At 39.6% G+C, this 23,870-nt stretch overlaps 1 protein-coding gene across 2 annotated transcripts; it reads right to left on the bottom strand.

Annotated features, from left to right (window-relative positions):
- Nucleotides 1-535: 535 nt before the first annotated feature.
- Nucleotides 536-22,162, bottom strand: fam163ba (family with sequence similarity 163 member B, genome duplicate a). Of its 2 annotated transcripts, none has more exons than XM_043249890.1 (3): nucleotides 21,162-22,162; nucleotides 4,335-4,449; nucleotides 536-2,324 (listed from the first exon to the last, which is right to left on the bottom strand). In XM_043249890.1, exons 2-3 carry the CDS (start codon nucleotides 4,425-4,427, stop codon nucleotides 1,884-1,886), a joined length of 534 nt encoding a protein of 177 aa, XP_043105825.1. In that variant the 5' UTR covers nucleotides 4,428-4,449; nucleotides 21,162-22,162; the 3' UTR covers nucleotides 536-1,883. The 2 variants fall into 2 exon arrangements, with proteins under 2 accessions (XP_043105825.1, XP_043105826.1); XM_043249891.1 differs by having other exon boundaries at nucleotides 21,166-21,302.
- Nucleotides 22,163-23,870: the final 1,708 nt, after the last annotated feature.

The raw sequence follows: 23,870 nt of genomic DNA, 5'->3' as shown, positions 1-23,870 counted from the left end.
GGTATATTGTATATACATTGTAGAATACACAGTACACACAACTAACATAAACAATAAAAACATTAAGCTAGAAATATCCAGACCGTTAACTAATGTTAATAAACTGTACCTCATTGTGCAGGCTTGGGACTAAAATTAACGTCAGATTTGCTAAAGATCGACTCAGTGTAGCATAAAGTTTGTACTAATTCATGTTAATTAATGCTTACCTTAAGGTCTTGGCGTGGGATGCTGATGGCAAATGTTACTAAAGACCTAGATTCTTAATTGCTCGTGTGACGTATCGCACGTTTTATATAGTTTGTCGAGCAAAAACTTTTGAGGCAGGACAGACATTCAAATGAATCTGATTCTATTTGTATAATGTGCTCGATGTTCTGGATGCATCATTAGACACAGATGATCTTAAATACTCAAACGGCTCACAAAATGCAAGCAGACGTATCTTGGAACCGGAAAATGAACCAAAACCTCGATCAAAAACATCAAATAATGCAGGTTTTAAATTCGTATTCAAATCCAACACATGCCAAAATGTTTTTTAACCAATTTATTATCCACACTGTAGACTTAATTTTATTATCAGTTACAGGACCATTTGGGCATCACTTTAGAACATGAAACAATATTATTTATCTATGACTGAAACCAAAATACTGTGATAAAGCAGTGATGCAAAAACTATAATAATAGTAATAATAGTAATAATAATAATAATAATAATAATACAGTTGGTATTAACAGGCACTGAAACTTGTATGTGCGCACATGAGAGAGACGGCGTGAGATTTCAACGGGTTCTGATGAGAGAAAGAAGAGCTAGGAGAGAAATCTGAAATCACAACACAACCACATGGTGCTCACAGAAGTCTGTAGTACGCAGCTACACACCCAGCCAGAGAAGAACATCACCGTCAAACAGGCTAGAAACACTGTGTCATTATTAAAAAGAAGAAAGTTGGTGCAACGCCCCACTTGTTTTCACATCAACAACGCAGTAAACAGGCTAACTGACGCCTCTGTAAGCATGAACAGCAGAGAGAAAGAGCAAGATAGAAAACCCTTCTGGCAGAAGATGTTCTGTTCATAGTCCAACAAGCAGCGTTTAGAAAGAGCAAACGTAGCCCTTGAAATCAAGAATCCACTGCCCTTATAACCATCTCGCATCTCGGTTTGTAAAATAAGATCAATGGTCAAATTTTTCGGAAAGGAGAAAAGAAGAGCAAAATTATTTAAACATCCAAACCTGAACGAATCGGGAAAACACCTATTTGTATTTAGAACCGCACGCAATAACTAATGTTTCAGTACAAAATAATGCCTCTCATCCCGTGTGTTACCTCATAATCAAACACATTTTGACCCAAATGTTTTATTGCAGCCCGCTCAGGGCTTTTTGTAAGTCATACCATATACGTTGGCTTGTTAAAACGAAGTTGGTGGTTATATCAGTTAATATTCCGCTAAATGTCTCGAGCTACATAACAATACAAAAGTTTCGATTCGGACCATATATTGAAAAATTCAAGACGTCAGCATTTCCGCATATTGGGGAAAAATGTAAGGAAAGGATAAAAACGTTCTGAATCCTCTTTCCAGTAATCGCAGAACGAGGGATTCAGGAGTGAAGCGGATGCGCTGAGGGAGAGAGAGTCTCCGAATGCTTGCTATCACCCCATTTTTGCCTTTATAGTTTCCAGTTAGGAACAATCACACTGGGCCATCTCCCTAAAAGCTCGGCACCCTGGGAGGACATTGTCGACATTGTTCAGTTTTTTTTACACAGGCAAGCACTACAGCTTTACGAAATGCTGAATGCTGAGTCTGTTGCCTGCATTGTTGCGGTTAGCCATTAGCATTTAGCATGATGTGGTTCAGACTGGCTACACATCAGTGCTAATGCTGCAGCTTCGCGTGAACATCTCCCTCATGGTGACTGAGCGGCTGAGGTTTAGTTTGTGGTAGTTGGGCAGCGGCGTGGGCAGCTGGGCGGGCAGCGGGGCGGGCAGCGGAGCGGGCAGCCCCAGATCCTGCTGATGCACGCTGCGGTAGCTAATGCGCTCGCCGCCATTGCGCAGGCCGTCCGGCTGCTGCAGGTAGAAGGGCAGGTCGTAATGCGTACAGGACGGGCAGTACGTCTGCGAGCGCGTCAGCTTTCGTGTGGGTGGAGGCGTGAAGAGGGCAGGCCCATTGGGAGTGGTTGACGTTGGGACAGAGGCCGCCAGGATGTTGTGGTTTGAATGCACCGGCGGCATACGAGACGTGACGGCGAAGTCAGGCTCCTCCTCCTCTGACTCCGACTCCTCCTTCTTACAGCAATAGTACTAGAGGGGTGTAAAAAGAGAGAGTGCATCAGCCTAGCATTTGAAATATAACTGGGCACACCTCAGTTGAGAAACAACTATTAACTCACTGTAGTTGGTCCAACCCTAACAGTCACGAGTCTCTGATTGGTCAGTTGGCCGAGTGTGATGTATTGCTATATTGCTTATCAGTTTGAGCCTGATTGAGACGCAGAGGATATTAGCAAAGAGGATCACTAAGAAAATGTGCAAGCGATGGCTCCTACGTTATTGCTTGTTATTGTCTCATGGTGTTATTACGCTGCTTATTTAGCTTTTAACGTGCGGTTTTATCACGATTAAAGCTTCGATACAAGAGCGAACACGTGTTTAATGCTTGTCATAGCTATGCGAAAATAAGTGTATCAATGTAATGGAGAGAGATTTTGCTGTGTGGGGTTTATCCGGTTTATTTTGTTGTAGTTCTTTGTTGTAGTTCTGTAGGCAATGCTATGCTAACTCTGACTCTAAAACAATTTCTCCTTTGCATTAAACTTTGCAGATGTTGTTTATGCTCACACAGCTGCAATACACGCTAACACAAGTTAAAAGGTTGAAATTGTATTGTATGACCCCTTTAATAGTAAGAACTGCTCAATAAATAGAGAGAAAACACGGAAGTACTAAATTAAGTGATAAAAAGCTGTTTTAATTTAATTTGCAATTATGTGAAAATGCATTTTGTATATACATTCACTCATACATAAATAAAGATATTCTAAAGAAAGTTTTTGCCCAAATAATTGAAGAAATTTCTAAGTTAGCTATCCCTTTAAAGCCTTTCAGTTTATTTAACTTCTATAACTTGAAGGCCAGATTTATTAAGCAGCGCAAATTAGCGCAATCAAAAAGCACAGATTTCTGCAAGTGATTCACTGGCAATGCAAGAACTCCTTTTAAATATTGCACAACACAGTCTACCATGCACACTATCACCTTACTTTAGCTCCATTCACAGCGGTTAGCTTGTAATAATGTTTTCTAATTTAAGTGGACCGGACATAAAGATTGAGTTCTGGCTCGTGTTCAGGATCCTGGAGGATCGTTTAATTGTAGCCTATTCTTACAGCAGCTGTATTTAAAAAAAAAAAAAAGAAACGGTCTGAAGGGAGCACAGTTTGCTTTTTGGGTCCTAATCTACATGCTAAAACACACTATACTCATAGTCACGCAGTACTGGTGTGGTTAACATTAATAATTTGAGAATTAAAGTAGAAAGATAATAATAATCTGCAGGGTTTGATGTGATGTGTGCTAATCGATCTTTAGATTAAATGGTAGTGCGATTTGTGATAATGCTTTTTTCCTCAGTCAGAACAAAGCGTGGCAGACTTACTTGTTCAGACGAAAACCCGGCGAAAATTACAGATGCGGTTTAGAGTCTGTGATTCTTAAGTACATGATTCTGACTGACAGCAACACATTGACCAGCGTCACATGATCCTTCAGAAATCATTCTTATGGGCAGGTTTGCTGCTCAAGAAACAGCTGTGTATTATTTTTTTATGAATAGTGAAACTTTAATTGATGTCCTTGCTGTATAAAAGTATTATAAAGCATATAAAAAAGTAGTACAGTTCATGCTTAAAATACGCTGCAAAGAGCGAAAATGCATGCACTTATTTCAATCAGAGGTTCATGTATACACACATAAATTTGGTTATTATTTATTCACTAAGAGATTCCGTCTGATATATTTACAACTTGGTTGTCTGCTATAGCCGCCAAGCACCAAGCGGTCGTTTCAGCGTCAAATCAAATGTGCAAAAACCAACAAAACATCTGAAAAACATGACGCGCCTTGTCTGTTCGATTCTGACGTGACATATTCGCGTTTGTGACAAGCAGTCACTTCCTTTACAGAAAACATGAGATCTAACCGCAGCTACAGAAAAAGAAGAGCGTGTCACTACTTCCTAAGGGTGCTAAAACACAGCATTATACCTGTTAGATGAATATGACAGTGCTCCGACAGAGACAAAAAGAGCTCACCTGCAGCCTACAGTAACACAGTACAGCGATAATGCACAGTAAGATTACTGTAGCTAGAATTCCACCTGTGATTACCACTGTCCCGGCTGTCATTCGAAAGGCTCTCCATCAACACCTTAAAATACAAAAAAACAAAGAGAAAGGCATTAGGTTAACGAGAAAAGTCTATATAAAACTGTAACTTGTGTGTGCGCCTGAACTCCGTTAATGAAATACACTGGAGGAAATTTATGGACATTTCAGCATGATAAAAGTTTCCCTAGGTGCCTATGATTTCCGAACACCAGAATCATCAACGCAAAGGGGGGGAAAGCGAATGGGCAGGAAAAGAGAGACTAAACACACTTTAGGAGGGAGAACAAAGGTCAGAAGAGATAACCTTGGAGCAAGATGAATGACAAGATGAACAACAGTCAATACAGAAGGTCAATAAACAAAGATGGAACGACGAAGAAGAAAACGTTTTAAAGTGTTGGCACACTGTGAATACACTTTATCGTTGTATTTACAATAAACAGAATTAAATATGCTTAATCAAGACGCTACGAGCAAAAACATTTGTTTTTCATGCACTGGGATTTAGAAATTTTTGTCTACTTTGCTTCCATGACATGTCTTCCATCAGACTACCCTGAACATAATTCAAATATTTTTTTAACATAGTAAACGTAGGTCTGAAATAATATTTGAGACTCACTGATATAATGAAATTTAATTTGGAGCACTGCTTGTGCACAATGCACATAAAATGCTTTTAATATCACTAATAGTGAGGATTGTGTGTATCTCTGCACAACGTGTTTAAATGCAAGATATTTAAAGTGAATCTTGCAAAAGTCCTACTTTAGCACAATCAGATATACTTTAGTTGGCCTTCAGCACTACTTCTGCAAGTAAAGTGCATTGAGTACAAAACTGTTCCATTTTAGCAGACTTTAATTAAGCTATAACAGTTAGTAAAAATGAAGGATATTTGTATTAAGCACATCTAAATGCAAATATATTTGTATTGTACTTAGCATGAAATAAATGTATTTCTAACATATTTTACTACATTTATCTTTCACTGGGCAAAGAAAAGCATCTAAAATATAAATTTAAATGAATGTATCTGCGTTCTGTCTGTTGAATGTTATCCAAAAATCCTTCTATAAAAACAATATTGAGATTTATATTATGGAAATGTATGCAAATGAATGCATATTTAATTAAATAAAGCACACTTTGCATATTTAAACATGACATATCATAAAGCTTGCGATTCAAAACATCTTAATGTACTGAAAATAATCAGCTATATGGTTATATTATTGGTTATTAAGTCATCTTCACTTAATGCAGTCACATTTACTGAATTTTACATTGCAATGTTTTATACCATCCACGGTGTGATTTCTAAAGTGGTATCAGACTCAATATCACAGCAAACCCACCCAAATCAGTTTGCACATCGTACCTGCAGGAGGATATATTTAATAGGCAGCCGCTTTGCAGTGTTTAACAGGCAGTGTAAATGCATATTTTCTAGACATAGACACTATTTACACTAAGCTCAAATAGCTGTAGTTCCTGGCAACCCAATCACCTGAAAACCGTCCAATGGAATTTGCATGCCAAGCCACTCCCCCTTACTACAGGTATATAAGATGGCGGCGTACAACCATTAAGATTTCTGCTCTGGAGCCGATTGCTTTAAAAAAAAAAGAAGAAACGTCAAGCCGCAGGAGATTTTCAGTTGCGAGTTCATCTTGTAATTCAGCGAAAGACATTGGCCCGAGCCTGCATGCTGTTAAAAGAGCAATTTCCTACAGCTGCATGGTCGTTGAGAGCGTCTCTCGAGATGTCTTTCCGACCGCGTGCCTCTAGGTGCGGTAGTTTCCTTTACTTCCGATAACGGACACGATCGATGTCTTACATGCTTGGGCCGTAAACATGCTGAGGGGGCGCTCATGGATGGCTTGTGCCCACATTGTTCTCTCATTTATTACGAGGCTGACTTCGCCTGCTACAAGGGAGAGCTCAGGATCACGGTCAGGAACGTTCTGCCAGGTCAGTCCCCAGGAACTTCTGACCCCTCCTGAAAGCTAGTGTCTCTTTCAGGGCTAAGATATGATGTCTATTGCTGTCATCTTCTTCAGCTGACTCCAGTGGATGCTCATTTGGAGGCTGAGCTGATGGACATGCTCCTTTGGTCTGCCAACAGTATGGGGTTGGAGGTCAATTCCCCACTTTCTCCCGAGTGCTCGAGGCTGGATGATTGGTATCTGGGCCCCGGTCGTGACTCTAAGCCAAGCTCGCCCCAGTGCCTTTCTTCCCGGAGGTGCATGAAGAGCTCGCAAAAACGTGGAAGGCTCCGTACACTGCCCGTTCATGTTTGAGCTCTTCACTACTCTCCACCCTCAACGGTGGGGCAGCCAAGAGGTACGTTGACGTTCACCAGGTGGAGTGTATGATTGCGGTGCAAAAAGCTTACAGTGCTTGGGGCCAGGCCGCCTTTGCCCTTCACGCCATGCCTATCCTGCAAGTTCAACAAGCCAGAGCACTTAAACAGTAGCATGAGGCTAGTTCTGGTCCAAAGTTAATGCAGGAACTGTGCACGGTGACTGACTATGCTCTACATCCCTTGGTCAGTTGATGTTCACCATGGTGGTCCAGGAGCGCCATCTCTGGCTAACCCTAGCACAGATGAGTGACACAGACAAAGTTTGCTTTCTCGATGCACCTGTCTTCCAGGCCTGCCTCTTTGGCGACACTGTCGAGTACAGGAACAGGCCATCAAACACATCTTACCTCGCATGATCCCAAAGGATCTTTCTCCACCGTTGTCATAACCACTCCAGTAAAAGACCGAATTTCCACATCTCTGGGCTTTACGTGCTGGGTATGAGTAGTGAGCAATGCACTGCTTCCTCATACTCTGTCTCGAGGCAAGAAATCGCCAACGTGGGACTGTGAGGAAAAGGTAAGTGCTGCTTTCGGCAGCCTATCTCTACCTCGGGATGTGCTGCTTTCCCGGTTGAGTCACCCTTCTTCTCCTGGCTACTCAACCGTGGGTACATCGGCGACCCTTCCGTTGACAATTTTGTCATTAATCACTCACCCCTGTGACGTTTGAAACCCGTAAAAGCTTTATCCGTCTTCAGAACACAATTGAAGAGCAGAACAAATGGGAAGAAAAGAGAGTAATAAACACACTCTATGAAGAGTAACGAAGGTCGGAAGTAGAGAAGTAGATTAGGGCTGGAGGTAAACTCTGCAGGACAGTCCTGCTATACATCGAGGTTCCATTAATGAATATGAAACATGTGGCTTCTTGGTATCAAAATTCAAAGTCACTCAGATCTTGTAGCTTGCCCACTTTTTCCGCTTCCAACACATGAAATACAACAACTGACCGTCGACTTACTGCGTAATACATCCAACCCCTTGAAAGCCACTGTTGTAACAATGCAATCAATATTATTCACTTCACGTTTTAGTGGTTTTAATGCTCTGGCTAATCAGCGTATGGGAAACTAGCTCTACTTGACCTCAGGTCAACCACCCAGTTTGTTTAGACAAGAAAGAGAATGAAAGGCAGCCTTTAGGAGAGATTGCTCAGCAAACGAGTGGAAACTGGCAAGATTAGATGAGTATTAATAGGTAATGTCCTTTCAGTGGAGCTAGGCAAGGTCAAGTGACCCAAAAGCCTTAGTCAAATGTCACTGTCCTTCAAGAAATGATGCTTACTGAAGCATTCAAAACATCATGGGTGCATTCACATGTTAAGAGGCCTGTGGAAATGACTAGACACGATTGACTGGCTCACTATAATGAAATGTAAATGTTGCATTTACTGAAAATGCATTGGCTGCATTGTAGTTGCAAACATGACTGAATTGTTTAACATTAAGTGGCTTTTTACTTACTATTTAAAGAGTTCAGATGCAAAGGCCTCTAAGCATGTCCGATGTTTTTCTTTAAAATTGCCATTTCTTTCTGGCTACTATGTAGAGGTTTCGATGTAAATACTGGTCCTTCTGAATGGGTTGATGTTGGGATTCAGCACATTTGAGGTTTGATAAACATATACAACATGCAGAGAGCATTCACTTATCTCATTTTCTCATTTTTTATCAAGATGGCTTTTAGATGCTTTTGCATCATTTTTTTCCTTTTTATTATTTTTGAGTTGGCAAAAACTCTTATTTAACTATGTTTCACACAATATTAAGATATCATTAGCATTTTAAATATAGTATTTTACCTTTTTAAAATACTGTTACAATTTTATATTTAACTCAATGCGTTACTTGCAATTTTTAAACACTTAAAATCACGTTTTTGTCCTCAAACAAATAATAATAAAAGTACTTATTTCCATGTGTGAAATTTACAAAAAATATTTGAGCGCAAATACTTCCAAAAGTAATTTTTTATCATTTTTCTGTGCTTTGATTCAGACTGAAGGTTTGAAAAATGGTGCATGAGAAAACTTGTCTAACATTTGTAAGGTATAACGCTCAAATAAGACCGTCTGTAATGGTGTGTAATTCAGGTGTGAAGCGACAAAAGCCGAGTAATCTTGTGTAATGGCAATAAACTGTAATGTGCTTCATCTATCTTCTTCCCTCCACTGGGTGCTCTTTAGACACGGACCTCCATCAAGCTCCTAGTTGAATTTAGCTTTAGGACCATTAAGAAAAGAACAGAACGGAAACATTACGTCCCGAATACTGAGGGGAGGAAATAAAACATTATTTTCTGTACTATTCTCTAATAATAGGATCCTGTCGGGATGAGAAACACACACACACACACACACACACACACACCGGTCTCAAAGAATCTGTGGGACTCTTTCTGTGTTTTATTTTGATAGGCATCTGTCTCAGCCAATCAGCCGAGCTGTCCTCGAGTACTTCGTACCTGCTCTCAAAAATCAAATTAGGCCTCTGTAATCTGATTCGTCTAGTGGCCGAATGCAATCAATCGATCTGGGTTGGAAATGAAACAGGGCTGTTGGTTTTCATTTGATTGCGAAAAAGGCAGCTAGAAGAGAACATCAATAATACGTCAGAGCTCATTGTTGATATTAGGCTGAGGAGAAGCTAGAAATCAGTCTGCTAACCCCTGGGTCAATGCCACGATGCTTCTTTTTTTTGTCCAAGGACTTGAAGCTTTTATGGGGCATAAAGTAAATATTTCTGTTCATGAAATCATCCTGATGACATACCTGCACTAAAAAGAGAATGTATTCAAAGGGAAACCATTTTAAGTTGTTTGGCACACTATTTAACTATTATTATTATTGTTTATGTGCATAATTGCTTAATATATTTTTGGTCAGGTGGTGCAACCAACATAACAGGAAACGACATCATAAAGAAGACCATCCAATCACTCCCGTTGCTGTAGTAAATATTTTACTAATAAAACATTATTTGAAACTATACTATTTTGCAATAGTAGGGTTTTACTCTATTTTTGATCAAATAAATACAGACCAAATAAGGCCCCTACAATAAGGTTTGTTAGTTAATATTAATAAACATGAAGCATTTGCTAATGCATTATCATGTTTATTAATATAGTTAACGCACTGTGAACCAAGGTTATTATAGTTTTGCATTTTTCAATTAGTTTAATTTTTTGCTTCGTTAATAGACATTTTTATTTAGTTTTTATATAGTTTAAGTTTAGTTTTCACAATAACTGTTTTTATTTTGTTTTTATATTGTTTTAGTTTTCATCTTAGTTTTAGTTTAGTAATTTGCACAACTAACATGAATAAATACATAATATATATTTGTTTACTGTGTATATTTATTATATATATATATATATATATATATATATATATATATACACACACACACACACACACATATACTGTATATATATGGTTAAAAGTATTTACATGCTTATACTTATATATTCATATTATTATATTACATATTATATAAAAATATATGCATGCATCTGTTTACATATATTAAAATGTTTTTTTTGAACGCGCTAATTTTTTAGCACTATTATACACAAATATTCATTAAGCATGTAGTTGATTTTAATATTTTTTGTTTAATTAATTCAATTATTAATTTACTGTGGACACTGTGACCGCTACATTCATGACCTTTGACCTATAAACAGTAACCCCGGGCCCCGGTGATTCAAAAGGTCAACAGAATAGTCTTTTTTTTTTTTTTTTTTTTTTTTTTGCACAGAGACCGGAGCGTCTACGCACAGCGCCCGTGTGCACACGTAGCTATAATTCAATCAAGGCAAACATCCATTAGCGGGCTGCAGTCTACCTCACGAACCTCCCGTGGGGATCGCTAAATTAGATCTCAGTATGAAGAACACGCTGCCATATCACAACATATTCATCACATGAAGCTTTAATTACAGGATGTGTGCAAACACACGCTCAGCCACTCTGTCGCTACATAGTTCAAGCAAGTTCAACGCCAAATACAATTTTAAGATATTTAATAAAAGACAGAGAAGCAGGCCAGAAATATTGACTGCAGATGTAGCTTTTTAGAAAGACTGACACGGAGAAGGAGATGTGCGGGCGCAGGTTGCAAGAACAAATGGCCGTCAAAACATGAAATATGAATTCAAAATCAATGACGAAATTCAGTGTGTGAAAAAACACGTGTTGCATGTTTGTGTGGTTTATTCTGGCTGATAATTACAGTAATTCCAGTAATGTTTTTTTTTTATAGATAGAATAGATTACTGTAAAACAATTGAATGTGAAAAAATGTATTTAGCAAAATATCACAGTTGAGAGCCTTTTTGCCACCTTTTTTTTTTTTTTCAAAAATGTTCATTACAAGTTTAAATTACAAATAGATTTAAGTACATTATATAGATGCAAGAGTAATAGAAATCACATTAAATGATATTTTATATATTAAATATATAAAGTCTTATTTAAGTGAGTGAGGGTGCATAATTGCATTTAATATAATATAAAAGTGTTCTTATTTTATGCCGTTTCTGAAAACAAAGCATTCAGTTCATTCTTTTAAATATATAAATTACATTTCACCTAATATGTACTTTTTTTTAAAAGTATGCTGTAAGTGTACTGCTTTTCACAGGGGAGCCTTTTTACTTGATTTATTTTCTCCTAATTACCTTTTAATTTTGTATTACTTTGAGGTGAAAACAGGTTTCCATGAAAGCTATTCCAAAGACATTTAAATGATTTTTTGGTTTCGGCTCACTGGGTGCAAAATGTTTGATTTCTGCTTATAATTTTAATTTTAATGCATTATTTACTAGATCTGGCGCCGTGCCGCAGGTGTCTGGTGTGTAAGCATGTTACCTGTGGGTTTTTAATAGTGAGGTGTGCACACGTGAATACATCTGCGTCCCACCACCACCTCAAGCATGTTTAGACATCTTTAGAATGCATCACTCTTTCGTTTTAACTCGTGTGTTACGTAACGTGAAGATGGTTTTGTACTGATGCCAGACTAATCATTCCCTAGTTATGAATAAATCACATCTCTTTGGTTTGCATCCAAAACAAAAAAACAAAGAAATGAAGTCGCATTTTTTTAGTCAGCAGATTATTGAAAAATAGACGTTTTTACATGATTGTGTTGCATATAAAACAGTTTGAGGTCAAATTTCCACCATATATATATATATATATATATATATAAGCACACTATACTTGTATGACACAACATTTAAGGCATATTATGACCTTTAATATTTGCCAGGTCTTTTACTTTCTTATTGTATCGATTTTTTTTCTGTTCTAATTTTCATTTGACCTCTTTCACTTCTTTCTGTAAATGAAGTACACGTCAGCTTACTTTTAAAAAGGGCGCAAAAATTCCTTTTAATAGAATATGATGTAATTACATGTTCATTGCAAATACAGTTTGCATTTATATTATGCAATTTCGAAATGATTACTTGTGTCGTATTGGACATTCCTTTGAAGTGTACTAAATGTACCGCAGCACTTATGGTACGGTAAAATATACTCTAACATCATGTCTACTGAATTCTATGCCATGCATTTACATGCATTCGTAAGAGCAGATATGTAATAAAGTTACAATATAGTACGCTGTGGTTAACTGGAAATGGACTGCAGTTAAACTCATAAGCATGTACTTCATACTTTTTAAGTGGCCTTTTAATAATGTCATGTACAGATTTTTCTGCATAAGATTTAATTTGTTAACATAAGCTAGCTACATAAACATGAAACTAATTAAACTATAATAACAACGGAAAATGAGCATTTGTTAACATTGCACCGTGAGTTAATACGAATGCATCGTGTTTTATAGATTTGAAGTGCGCTATGGGCAAATCATGTTTGCTTTAGCATGTTCTTGGCTTATTATCCTTCTTTACTGCTAGCAGCTTCATCACATCGCTCTTCTGTGACGCTCTCTGAGGAGGTCAAAGGTGCGCCGAAGCCCCGGCGTGAAGCGCTTGAAAGGGACTTAACGGCGCACTGACGCGCAAGTTCTCTGTGGCGTGCCGTGGGAAATAATGAAAAAGCATTTTCCTCTGAAGCACGGCAGGGCCGCACAGGGGACAGGGGACGTGAACGTGCAAACACGAACCTGCAACAAAGGTCGCTCGCTTCTGCACACGCGATGAGATTGTGTCTCCACGCATTGCGACTCGAGGACACTTCCAGAAGAATACACCTGGACCGCATGCACAAACAGCTTTGAATATGGATGCGCCACCCTGCTGACAAGACCACCTTAGACCTGCATACATTTCCATGCTGGCTCAGGCTGGTTCGTGCTAGTTAGCGCCTGTCTCGCGCTGAAAGCGTAGCTGGCCGAGCTAGAAATGCTCGAGGCTCGCTGGTTAGGCTAGTTGAGAGGCATCAAACATGTGATGCTTATTTGCGAACCACCACTTAAATATGACTTTGATATAACCTTGTGTCAGAGGGTTTCTACAAACCTTGTTGTGTGTGACCTACGGTTTAACCTATGCGTGCGTTAGCGTGTTGTATTATGCGTATGTTACGGTGTAACAGTAACAGTATGTGCATGTTGGCAGTGTGTATGCTATCGTGTTACAGTATATACAGTATTAGCAATGTTGTTACAGTATGTATATGTTTGCTATATGCTACTACAGTATGTACGTTAGCGTATACGGTATACGTTAGCATATTATTAGCATATTATTAGGTTAGCGTTGTTATCACAGTATACGTTAGCGTGTTATTAGGTTAGCGTTGTGTTATCACGGTATACGTTAGCGTGTTATTAGGTTAGTGTTGTGTTATCACGATATACGTTAGCGTGTTATTAGGTTAGCGTTGTGTTATCACGGTATACGTTAGCATGTTCTTAGGTTAGCGTTGTGTTATCACGGTATACATTAGTATGTTATTAGGTTAGCGTTGTGTTATCACGGTATACGTTAGCGTGTTATTAGGTTAGCGTTGTGTTATCACGGTATACGTTAGCGTGTTATTAGGTTAGCGTTGTGTTATCACGATATACGTTAGCGTGTTATTAGGTTAGCGTTGTGTTATCACGGTATACGTTAGTATGTTATTAGGTTAGCGTTGTGTTATCACGGTATCGTTAGCGTGTTATTAGGTAGGTTAGCGTTGTGTTATCACGGTATCGTTAGCGTGTTATTAGGTTAGCGTTTGTGTTATCACGGTATACGTTAGCGTGTTATTAGGTTAGCGTTGTGTTATCACGGTATACGTTAGCATGTTCTTAGGTTAGCGTTGTGTTATCACGGTATACGTTAGCGTGTTATTAGGTTAGCGTTGTGTTATCACGGTATACGTTAGCGTGTTATTAGGTTAGCGTTGTGTTATCACGGTATACGTTAGCATGTTATTAGGTTAGCGTTGTTATTAGGTTATACGTTGTTATTAGGTTAGCGTTGTGTTATCACGGTATACGTTAGCATGTTATTAGGTTAGCGTTGTGTTAAGATGGTATCGTTAGCGTGTTATTAGGTTAGCGTTGTGTTATTACGGTATGTTATTAGGTTAGCGTTGTGTTATCACGGTATACGTTAGCGTGTTATTAGGTTAGCGTTGTGTTATCACGGTATACGTTAGCGTGTTATTAGGTTAGCGTTGTGTTAAGATGGTATACGTTAGCATGTTATTTGTTAGCAGTATTATGTTAGCATAGTTTTGTGTTTGCATTATGTATTAGAGAGTATGTGTACACCACTGAATAAACTTAAAAATCATGAATCACTTCAGAATCCTTTGTCTATTAAACAAATGTAACAGCTGACTATCCGAAAAAAATTACCTCCCTCCTGTGCTAGTTAGGTATGTTTTAAAGCTGGGATGTTGGTTTTAGCTGGTTTGAGCTGGTTTAAGCTGGTCATGTGCTGGTCCCAGTCTTGTCAGACCAGTTTAAGACCAGGACTTAACCCGCAACGGACAATGGCGTTTTTCCTCGACAGGGTTGAAACAGCAACAGCAGACGGATATTTTGCATGCAACGACAATAGAGAGCAATGTATCCATTAAATATGTTTAGTAATTTTTGCTATTTTGGTTCATTAAACTGATCGAAACCTTGCCCTGCATTCAACAGAACACACCGACAGGGCTGCTAACAGATTAAACCGAAAGATTAATTGGATTTTTTATAGGTCATGTCAGACTTAACAGGAAGACAAACTATTTTACCCCTGACCAAGCCTGTGTGTAAATAACCAACAGGCACCAGCTGCTTTAAATGTGCCGTAAGCGCAATAAAGCTCTCTGAGTGAGACTAAAGTGTAACCTAGCTAAAAGTTTCACACACCCCGCGGTCAAAACTACATCTCTTTCATTCCCGAAGAGATAAAAGGATGAAAAAACACCATTACCGGGTGATTTAAACCATGTTCAGACAAGCACAACACACTTGGTCTGAAAAGTAAAAAAATATATATAGAGCCTGAGGGCCAAAAGAAAGAAATAGCCTATAATGACTTAAAAATGATAAGTCGTCTCATGTTACAGTGCTAATAGAGGCTTAAAACCATCATACATCAACAAACAAACAAAAAAAGCTAACAGTAAACAAACGCACTATGAAGGTTACCAGGCATATCAATAGCACTTCCCTTCGAGGGACGTTTGGTTTAGGATTAAACGTGGCGGATCATTTGTTCATACAACATTAATTCCATGACTAAGTCTTCACACACGACTGTGAAGAATAAAAAGCCTATTCTTATTCTAAAGTTACACATCAAACTCAGTAAAAACAGATATGAAACATGGCAGTGCCATATGCAGCCTGCATAATCTTTCTATTTGTGGTTTGTGACAAATAAAGCGTTACCCCTGGCAACCCCACGGCCACTGCACAGGCCTATTTGTGTGATCCATAGTGTGTGTGTGTGTGTGTGTGTGTGTGTGTGTGTGTGTGTGTGTGTGTGTGTGTTGAGGGACGAAGCATGCAGGTATGCCTTTGGATAATTCATTCCCACACTAATGAAAGCCACGAACACATGCTGCTTCCTCACGAGTTTATAGAGGACCGACGTTAAACCCGCACTGATCCAAATATACGAGGACAGGGAAATGTATTCCCTTCCCAAAGTACACAAACACTGCTTTTTCCTAATGCGCAGAATATCTCTGGTATCGCAAACACATGCGTTCAGGAAGTAAACTGATTACAGCGGACAGCTTGGATTTGAATTGCATTGAATATGCAGAAATGCACACCTCGGATAAACAAACCCAAAGCGGGCGCGCTCGAATGCCGGTCTGGACTGATTTAATGCTTCATATGGTCCTGCTGCCTCGCTTGAGCGGTCTGATGCATCAAGATGATCTTTCATGACGCAAAGTTTGCAAAGGGAGAGTGTAAAATGTAAACAGGAAGTGCCAGAGGACAAAGAGATGATTTTTTTCGCCATTGCCTGTCCATAGGGATGTTTAAGATTGCATAATGTAAAATTAATATTATATATATATATATATATATTAACTGTACGTATATCAAAAAATAAGTAAATACGTAAAATTAATCAATATATATTGTCTTGCAAAACACTTCTGCTGCTATTAAGGTGGATACGGGTAAGTTAGGGTCAGGTTTGGTGGTATGGGTAGGTTTAAGGAAAGAGATGGATCAATAGTGTAATTATAAATGTAATTAGAGAAATAAAACAGGTGTTATTACATATAGTTAAACCATGTATGTACACAATAAGAGCATTGTACCAAATTTTTTTATTTAAATAGACCCCTAAGTATTAGTCACAGAGACTATTTTAATGTCCTTTCTTCTTTAATTAGTGTTCCCAAGATGAAAGAACGGGTTTGAGGGTGAGTAATTAATAACAGAATTTTAATTTTTGGGTGAATTGTCCCTTTTGGTGTTTGTTGCTATTGCTGATCAAAAAATGATTAGCAACCAAAGTCTACATAAAGAGTCGGACTATTAATGCGTTAATAGTCACAAGGGTATTCATTAATCATTATTATTTATTTATTTATTTATTTGTCGTCATAATCATGCAGCTCTAATTCACGGTAGGTACAAATAGTCTTTTTACATCCAGGTCGTTATGCCCTATACCATCCAAAGAGATGAAATCCTTCAAGGGCACTCCAAGTGGCATCTCGTCGCCATGGAAACGGCAAACAGGTATGCCGCTTGAGCATGTCTCACCCACACAACACAGGGATGCACTCTCACACGAGCGAGTGGTTAAAACGACTCCGGCTGTAAATTGCAGGTGTTCTGCATCGAGGTTCGTCCATTTGTGACCCGTGTTCTTCAGACGTAATTACCGCCTATATCTCAAGATTAAAGTTACATTATTGGATACCGTAATGTATAAACTCCCTACGTTAAAATAAATGTTTGCATTAGATTTACTCACGAAACAGCGAATGTCAGAAAGTCACTTTATATCATGCAGACGCCGAGAGCTGCGCAGATTTACTCGTGACTTTTTATGGATGTTTCCTCTCTCTCTTTTTCTCTCTTTCAGAAAGACGCCAGGTCTGCGCTCCACAATCAAACCGATGCTGTGAACGTTATAGCGTTCTCATCCTTTCTAAGAGGATACTTCCTGACCAGGATAAGCCCATCACAAGAAGATTATGCCAACAGATATCAAAACATATCCATAAACCGACAAAAAATACAAGTGCTATCGAATTAATAATAACTGCAATAGTTTGGCAAACATTAAATGACCCTGCTAGGAGATATAAGACGTTGCAATTAGCTTTTTTATTTTTATCAGGGTGAAAATAATTTATTATTCTCTGATTTTGTCAGAATGGTGAAGTCAATGGAAATGCACGACATTTGAACCGAAGCAGTGATGATATCGAGTATTATTTTAGACATGGAGCGTTTAGTTTTTTTTCACTTAAGCTAATAAGCAATCACATAGCAACTGCTTCAAATAACACCCAGAACACTTTAGCATGCACGTATCAGGTTTTTCTCCGGCGATCATCACTCCCTGAAGAAAACATCAATATCCAGTTCGTTTCAAACCATCAGATTGTATTTTGTAAGAGCTAAATGTGGAACAGACGATTCATTTGCACCTCAGGGTGCCTGAGTCATCTTCTAGCTGCTTCTCGCTTCCCATTCCAATGCACTCATTCAGATCTCTATTTATAACTATATTACTTAATAGTGTTGGGTGTCGGACTACAAATGACTCTCATATAAGGTACCGGTGGTGATGCATGAATCCAAAGGAATTCACGAACATGCAAATATAATTCATTGTTGTTCTGTGTAAAAATGCAGATGAGTGTCTTTGGCTTCTGCAGCACATCTCGCTGATTTTCTGCCTTTCACGTTTAAAGGGATAGTTCACTAAAAATGAAAAAAAATGAATTCTGTTATTAATCACTCGCTCTCATGTCATTCCAAAACCTGTGAGACCTTTGTTCATCTTCAGAACACAAATTAAGACGTGAGATGGAATCTGAGACGCCATTACTTAATTAATTACGGTAACGTCTTTTAATTAACCTTTTCCCTGCCATTGACTGAGTTCACCGGTGTTATATGGCGCTATTAAACATTTTCTCAACGTCTGAATTAAAACACAGGAGAAGAAGAAACTAGCAGTTGCATATCTAAAATAAAATGATCGTTTAATATTAAATCAAAACGGTGTAGCGTTTCCAAGGGAAATGTCCCATGTTGATGATCTACTCTATCAATGTTTTTATCATTGGTTTGAATCCATTAATTAAATACATTCAAGTGTTTAAAAAATGTAGAAGAAGGCATGGGACATGTCAGAATTTTGTTCTTTTTTTTGACATACTGCATGTTCAACGTTCAATAAATCGCTTTTTGTACCAAACCATCATCCGCTCTCGCATGAAACGGTCTTTTCTCTTTATTTTATTCTACATACATCCCCAACAGGACAAGGACACATTCTTCAACGTATTGAAATGTCTTGACTGAAGAAGACGTCCTTGTCCTATTGGTGATGCACGTAGAATAAAACACAAAGAAAAGGCTGGATCACGGTTTCCTACCAGATGCTTATGCATCCCTCCATCAAAATATTCTAGAGGCCACGACTTTTTTGCACTGGCTTGCTGCTTTTTTCAAAGAAATCATTCCATCAAAGTAATTTCCTGAATGATATTAAACTGACAGTCCTCTCTGTATCTAAAGGAGCCGGAGCAACCTCTCGGGCCCCCAGGGGCCACTGACCCTATCTGCATTAGAGCACAGGACTGACTCACTTTTTTGTAGCTGCTCTGTACACAAGCTCTTCCACGAAGAGGGTAAAAGTGTTTAACAGGACTTACATAAAAACACTCTTTTGTGAGCTCAACGTAGTGTGTGTGTTTAGAGCTGTTCCTGCAGGAGTACAGCTCCAGCCTCTTTTCCACTTTGCTTCCTGCCCTAATCTTTTTATATCTCTGCCCGTCCGGTTGGCAAGAGGCCACTCCGTATCCAGACCCATTCCACCATTATGCGCTTCAAAACTTGTTCTGCTGCGTCTCACAGTCAACGTCCCTACGTGTTCACCGAGAAGATCCTCCTGAGAAGCCTCCTCCACACCGAGCGATGTGAGAAATAATCCATTTTGTTATTGCTTTGGGACTTCTCCGATTCGGCTTAAGCAGGTTTGGGGGGGTTGGGACGTGAGAGCAAGCTCCCGTCTTCTCTTGAAAACCGTCTTTGTAACATGTTTACATTCTGCTAGGCATGTTCTCCCTCGGGGAGCCCGCGCTGGTGTCTGCGGTCGCAGGAAGTGACACGGCCTTGTGGCGGGAAACATAGCAACCGTCGTGGGGGAGGGGAGCGGGACCAGCGGAGGACATAAAAGAAAGAGTAGCGAGGAGATGTGGTGTGAAAAAGGAGGCCCGGAGGTTCTGGCAGAAAAGAGTTGGAAGAACGAGGCTCCGAGTGTTCAAATCATGAAGCGTATCGGTCCGAGGGAAATCTAGCTCTTTACCAAAAACATATTACGATACTTTTTAAGGTGATTTTTAAGTCGCCATTGCATTCTGTAATCACTCTTAAACCTCGCTGCTCGCAGAACACGCATCGTTTTATGTTATATTACGAAAAAAGTTTTGTCCGGTAACCCAAAATAAAATGCGTTGGCATCATTGAAAAGATGAATAATAATAATGAGAAATTCTGTCATCATTTAGTCAAGTCAAATCAATTTAATTCAAGTCTATGGGGTCTATAGTGTATGTTTTACAAGAATGGATGTCAACTGGGTCCAACAAAGTTTTCAAAATATTTCAAAAATTATCTGAGTTCTATTGAAGAACATTGCACTGCAAACACAAATATATATATATATATATATATATATTATATATATAATATATATAATTATATATATATATATATATATATATATATATATTCTGTTTCTTTCACCCTGCTGTTTCTTTGTAACGATTCACGAAATTTAAACCCTACACCAATTTCACGACACTTTCGCTCAACGTATGATTTGTGAGAAAGCGCGACGATGACGCAACAAGCTCGTCCACCGAAAATGACGAAAATCGTCCGCTGCCACGGCGCAGAAAAGCTGTTTTAAAGATGATTTGGTCAAATAAAGTGGGCATGTGTGACGCTGGCCGGCTCCTCCTTTGAAGAAGACACTTTGGGATAGACATGCTACGTCTCTGTGATTCGCTGGAACGGGGGCATCTTGCAATTAATAAGTGTGTGACAGAGATGAGACGGGGGGAGGGTCAAGGATGGAGGAGCGGTCACGGCTGGGGGTGGAGAGAACTCTTTAACGTTATTATGCTGGAAAAGCCCATCCCCCTTTATGTCCCATCTCGTAAATGTCGTGGGGGGAAAAAACCTCTTTGCACCTTTCGAGGGGTCATGGGAAATCGCATCCGCCAATCAGGAGCAGCGTAGATCCGCTTGAGTGCACGTGACATAAAGGGTTCAATGGCTCTTGGCGTTGGAGTTATCGTTAAAAGAGCACGGGTTGATTGAGTTGCAACTCGTTGTATATCTTTTGGATGGTTTTTCAACCTCTCACGGGCCTATAAGTTGCACTGCTTAACTCATGCACGAATTAAACTTCTATAATGACCGCAGAAGTGAGAAAGATCTATACAGGAAACGTGACATCACCATATTCGAATTAAAGGCCAACTTTACGTAACTTCAGCACCATGGACAGAGAACAACTTCAGAGAACGCCAGAGAAAACCGGGCCTTGTTTAGTTTCATTAAAAGCGCTAATAGTGAAAACGTCACCTAGGGGAGGTCTCGTCGTCGACATTAAACGCGAACTGGCCGTCGATTGCCGTTCACCGCAGCGAAAAAGCAATCGGAATCGGACTAAACCACGGTCGTGTCGTGATCTTACCTACACGATGGTTAGAATGGGACCGGGGCACATCTGCAGAAGTGTAGCGGAATCCTCGCGAGCGACTTTCGGCGTCCTCCCCCTCGACTTCTGGCGTCCCGGAACGGCGTGAAGCGAACGGTTCGGGCAAACAATAAACGCGGCGTATGAACGGTCCCGCGCGATTAAGTTGAAGCGATGTCTCGGCGTGACCGAAGCGTTCCTTATCTCATATCCGTTTGCGTAGAGTTGCCGACATCCTGAGCGACTTTTAACGGACGGCTCCGTGAACGCGAGAGCCCCGGGAGCGCGACGTGGGGATTTAGGAGAGGAGAAACTTGTTGAGGTTAACCAAAAGTCCTTTCCGACGATCCGCCGCCGTTCGGAGAAACGAGCGCAAACTAGTTCTGCGTTGAAGAGCGGTCCGTGAAACGTTCCTTCAAACGTCCTCAACCGGAACACGAAAACCTTCGCAGCTCCATAACACAATGCGCCTCGGGCTTCTTCTCCTCTCTGCCGCGAAACCCTTCCCCGTTCTTCCGTTCCTCCCCGCCGGGTGATTGCTGCTGTTTGTCTCGTGCGGCCGAAGCGCGCTGTAAATCTGCCCGCGCGAGCGGAGAGGGATGAGACGGTTTTACAGTTCCGGTCGCTGCGCTGACTGACGATATGCGGCTATCAGGAACCGTGATGCGAGTTCAACGAATCCAGAGGAGCATCATAAATTCATCAGAGCCCCTCGGAGGCGTTGAGATACCGCCTCGCTGATTAATTAAGTCGTTAAAATGCGCGTTAAACTTTTCCGGGGCCGCGCTTCACAGTAGCGTTGACGCTGTTGCTTATTTATACATCGACTTAAGTATTGTTGCCTAATTTAGATATTATGCGGCCAGCCTTGTAATTAAGCATCATGTCGATAAAATTGCGTTATAAACAGAGACGTTTAAAGCTTTGTGAACGATTAGCTCTGGATAGGAATTGCACTGCTTCTAAGTTGGTGAGAAATGCTGATAAATACGCAAGAAAGAATACGGCCGCGGCTACTGAGCATGCGCACATCTTAACTTTTGTGTTTGCGTTATTGCACGGGGTAGGTTTATGGGCAGGGGTGTGTGTGTAAAATGACATTTATTGTTCGTTTCCAGCAACAGTATCCCTACTAGCCACAGCTGATGATCAGCGTTTATGAACATGGAAACGCTAAACAGTATAGGGATGCAACTATTTTTTAAATGAAATGATGATTTTGATTAGTACTACTAATTTTGTATGGCTTTTATTGCAATTGCAGCTATTTAAGTTTTCATGCATTTCTGATGGTATAACAAGCAATTGCATCAAAAGACTTTTTTTTTAAAAGTGGGTTTTATAAATAGCAGTTGTGAGTTTATGTCTCAGAAGTTGTACAAATTTGTAAATTCAGATGAGATATAAAGGCGCGATTACTTTTAGAATTTTTTCATTCAGTTGCTGAAACAGCTGCTAACTGTATTTTGATGGGTCAATTATATATGTAATTAAAGAAATTCATTACAGATCGTAGCTATTTTTAACTATAATGTAAAAACATGCATGTACACAATAAGTGCATTATGATTAAGTGATTAATTTAAATGTAAGCGCATAGTAGTTAAGGCCACCTAATATGAAGTGGGACCTGAACTCTGTATCTATATCTGTAAGCGTTTACTGTATCCATTTACGAATGCATCGTTTCACATTTTCGCTTTGCGTTCAAGACGGCTGTTGCGAAGTCATATTTTCATTTCTCATTGATTGCTCTTTCCCCGTTTCCAGTTTGATGGAAGCAGCGGCTGGTTACGGTCAACAGCTCATATAATTCTCGGTCGGAGCGACGGGCGTTCGAGAATTACAGCCGCCCTTCCTCTCTCGAAACGTTGACGTAAGATCCAGCGCAGATGATCGTGTCGCTTCAGCCGCTGACTTCCTTATCTGCTGAAATCTGGCCGCAAGGTTGTTCTGAAGACCCCACAAAAGAGCCGCCCAGTGGAGCTGGATGAGGGCCGAGATAAGCAGCGGCCCGTCTGTAAGGCCTGCTCATTGATTTCGGCCAACATGATAAGGACTCGTAGGAGACACACACACACACACACACACACACGGCCGCTTCTCCATCTCAAGGCACACTCGGTGGATTAATGGTGGCAATGCGTCTTGTTTAAACAGTCAAGAATACCAAGCGAAAACGAATCGGCGAGCAGATACGGTCAAATCATCAGATTCTCCGTCTTCTTTGTGCTGAAGGCTTGGGGTGTGAACTTTAGAGAAATCTTCGGCAGCCTTCTCTCCAGCTTTTTTGGTCATCTTGAAATTCATCTGGAGCCAAGTGGTTGTCAGGACAACACAGATTTAACCAATATCAATAATATAACCATTTTATAGTTTGCTGAATTAGTGGATGATTGTTACGATCATGAAGTCAGCACTTACACTGAATTTTTTATTTATTTAGTTGAATATTTCATATATTTTTAAAATTCAGATAAATAATTTAGCCATATTTGCACAAACCAGTTGAGTCGACTACCTTAAGGCTTAGCTGAAATAAATGGCTTGCAATTATCGCAAAATATTTTTCTCGTGAGTTTCAGCAGCTGAGACCTCATTTATGAATTTAATTTCTTTATAATATGACAAACAATATATAATATGCATTTATTTATTTAACATTTTCAGTGTATTGCACTAGCTGTTTTTGTTTAGTACAGTGAA

The sequence above is a fragment of the Puntigrus tetrazona genome, chromosome 10 (genome assembly GCF_018831695.1).
Source record: "Puntigrus tetrazona isolate hp1 chromosome 10, ASM1883169v1, whole genome shotgun sequence".
Classification (NCBI taxonomy): Eukaryota; Metazoa; Chordata; class Actinopteri; order Cypriniformes; family Cyprinidae; genus Puntigrus; species Puntigrus tetrazona.
The sequence above is the reverse complement of the archived record's forward strand: the minus strand, read 5'-3'. Positions and strand labels throughout refer to the sequence as shown.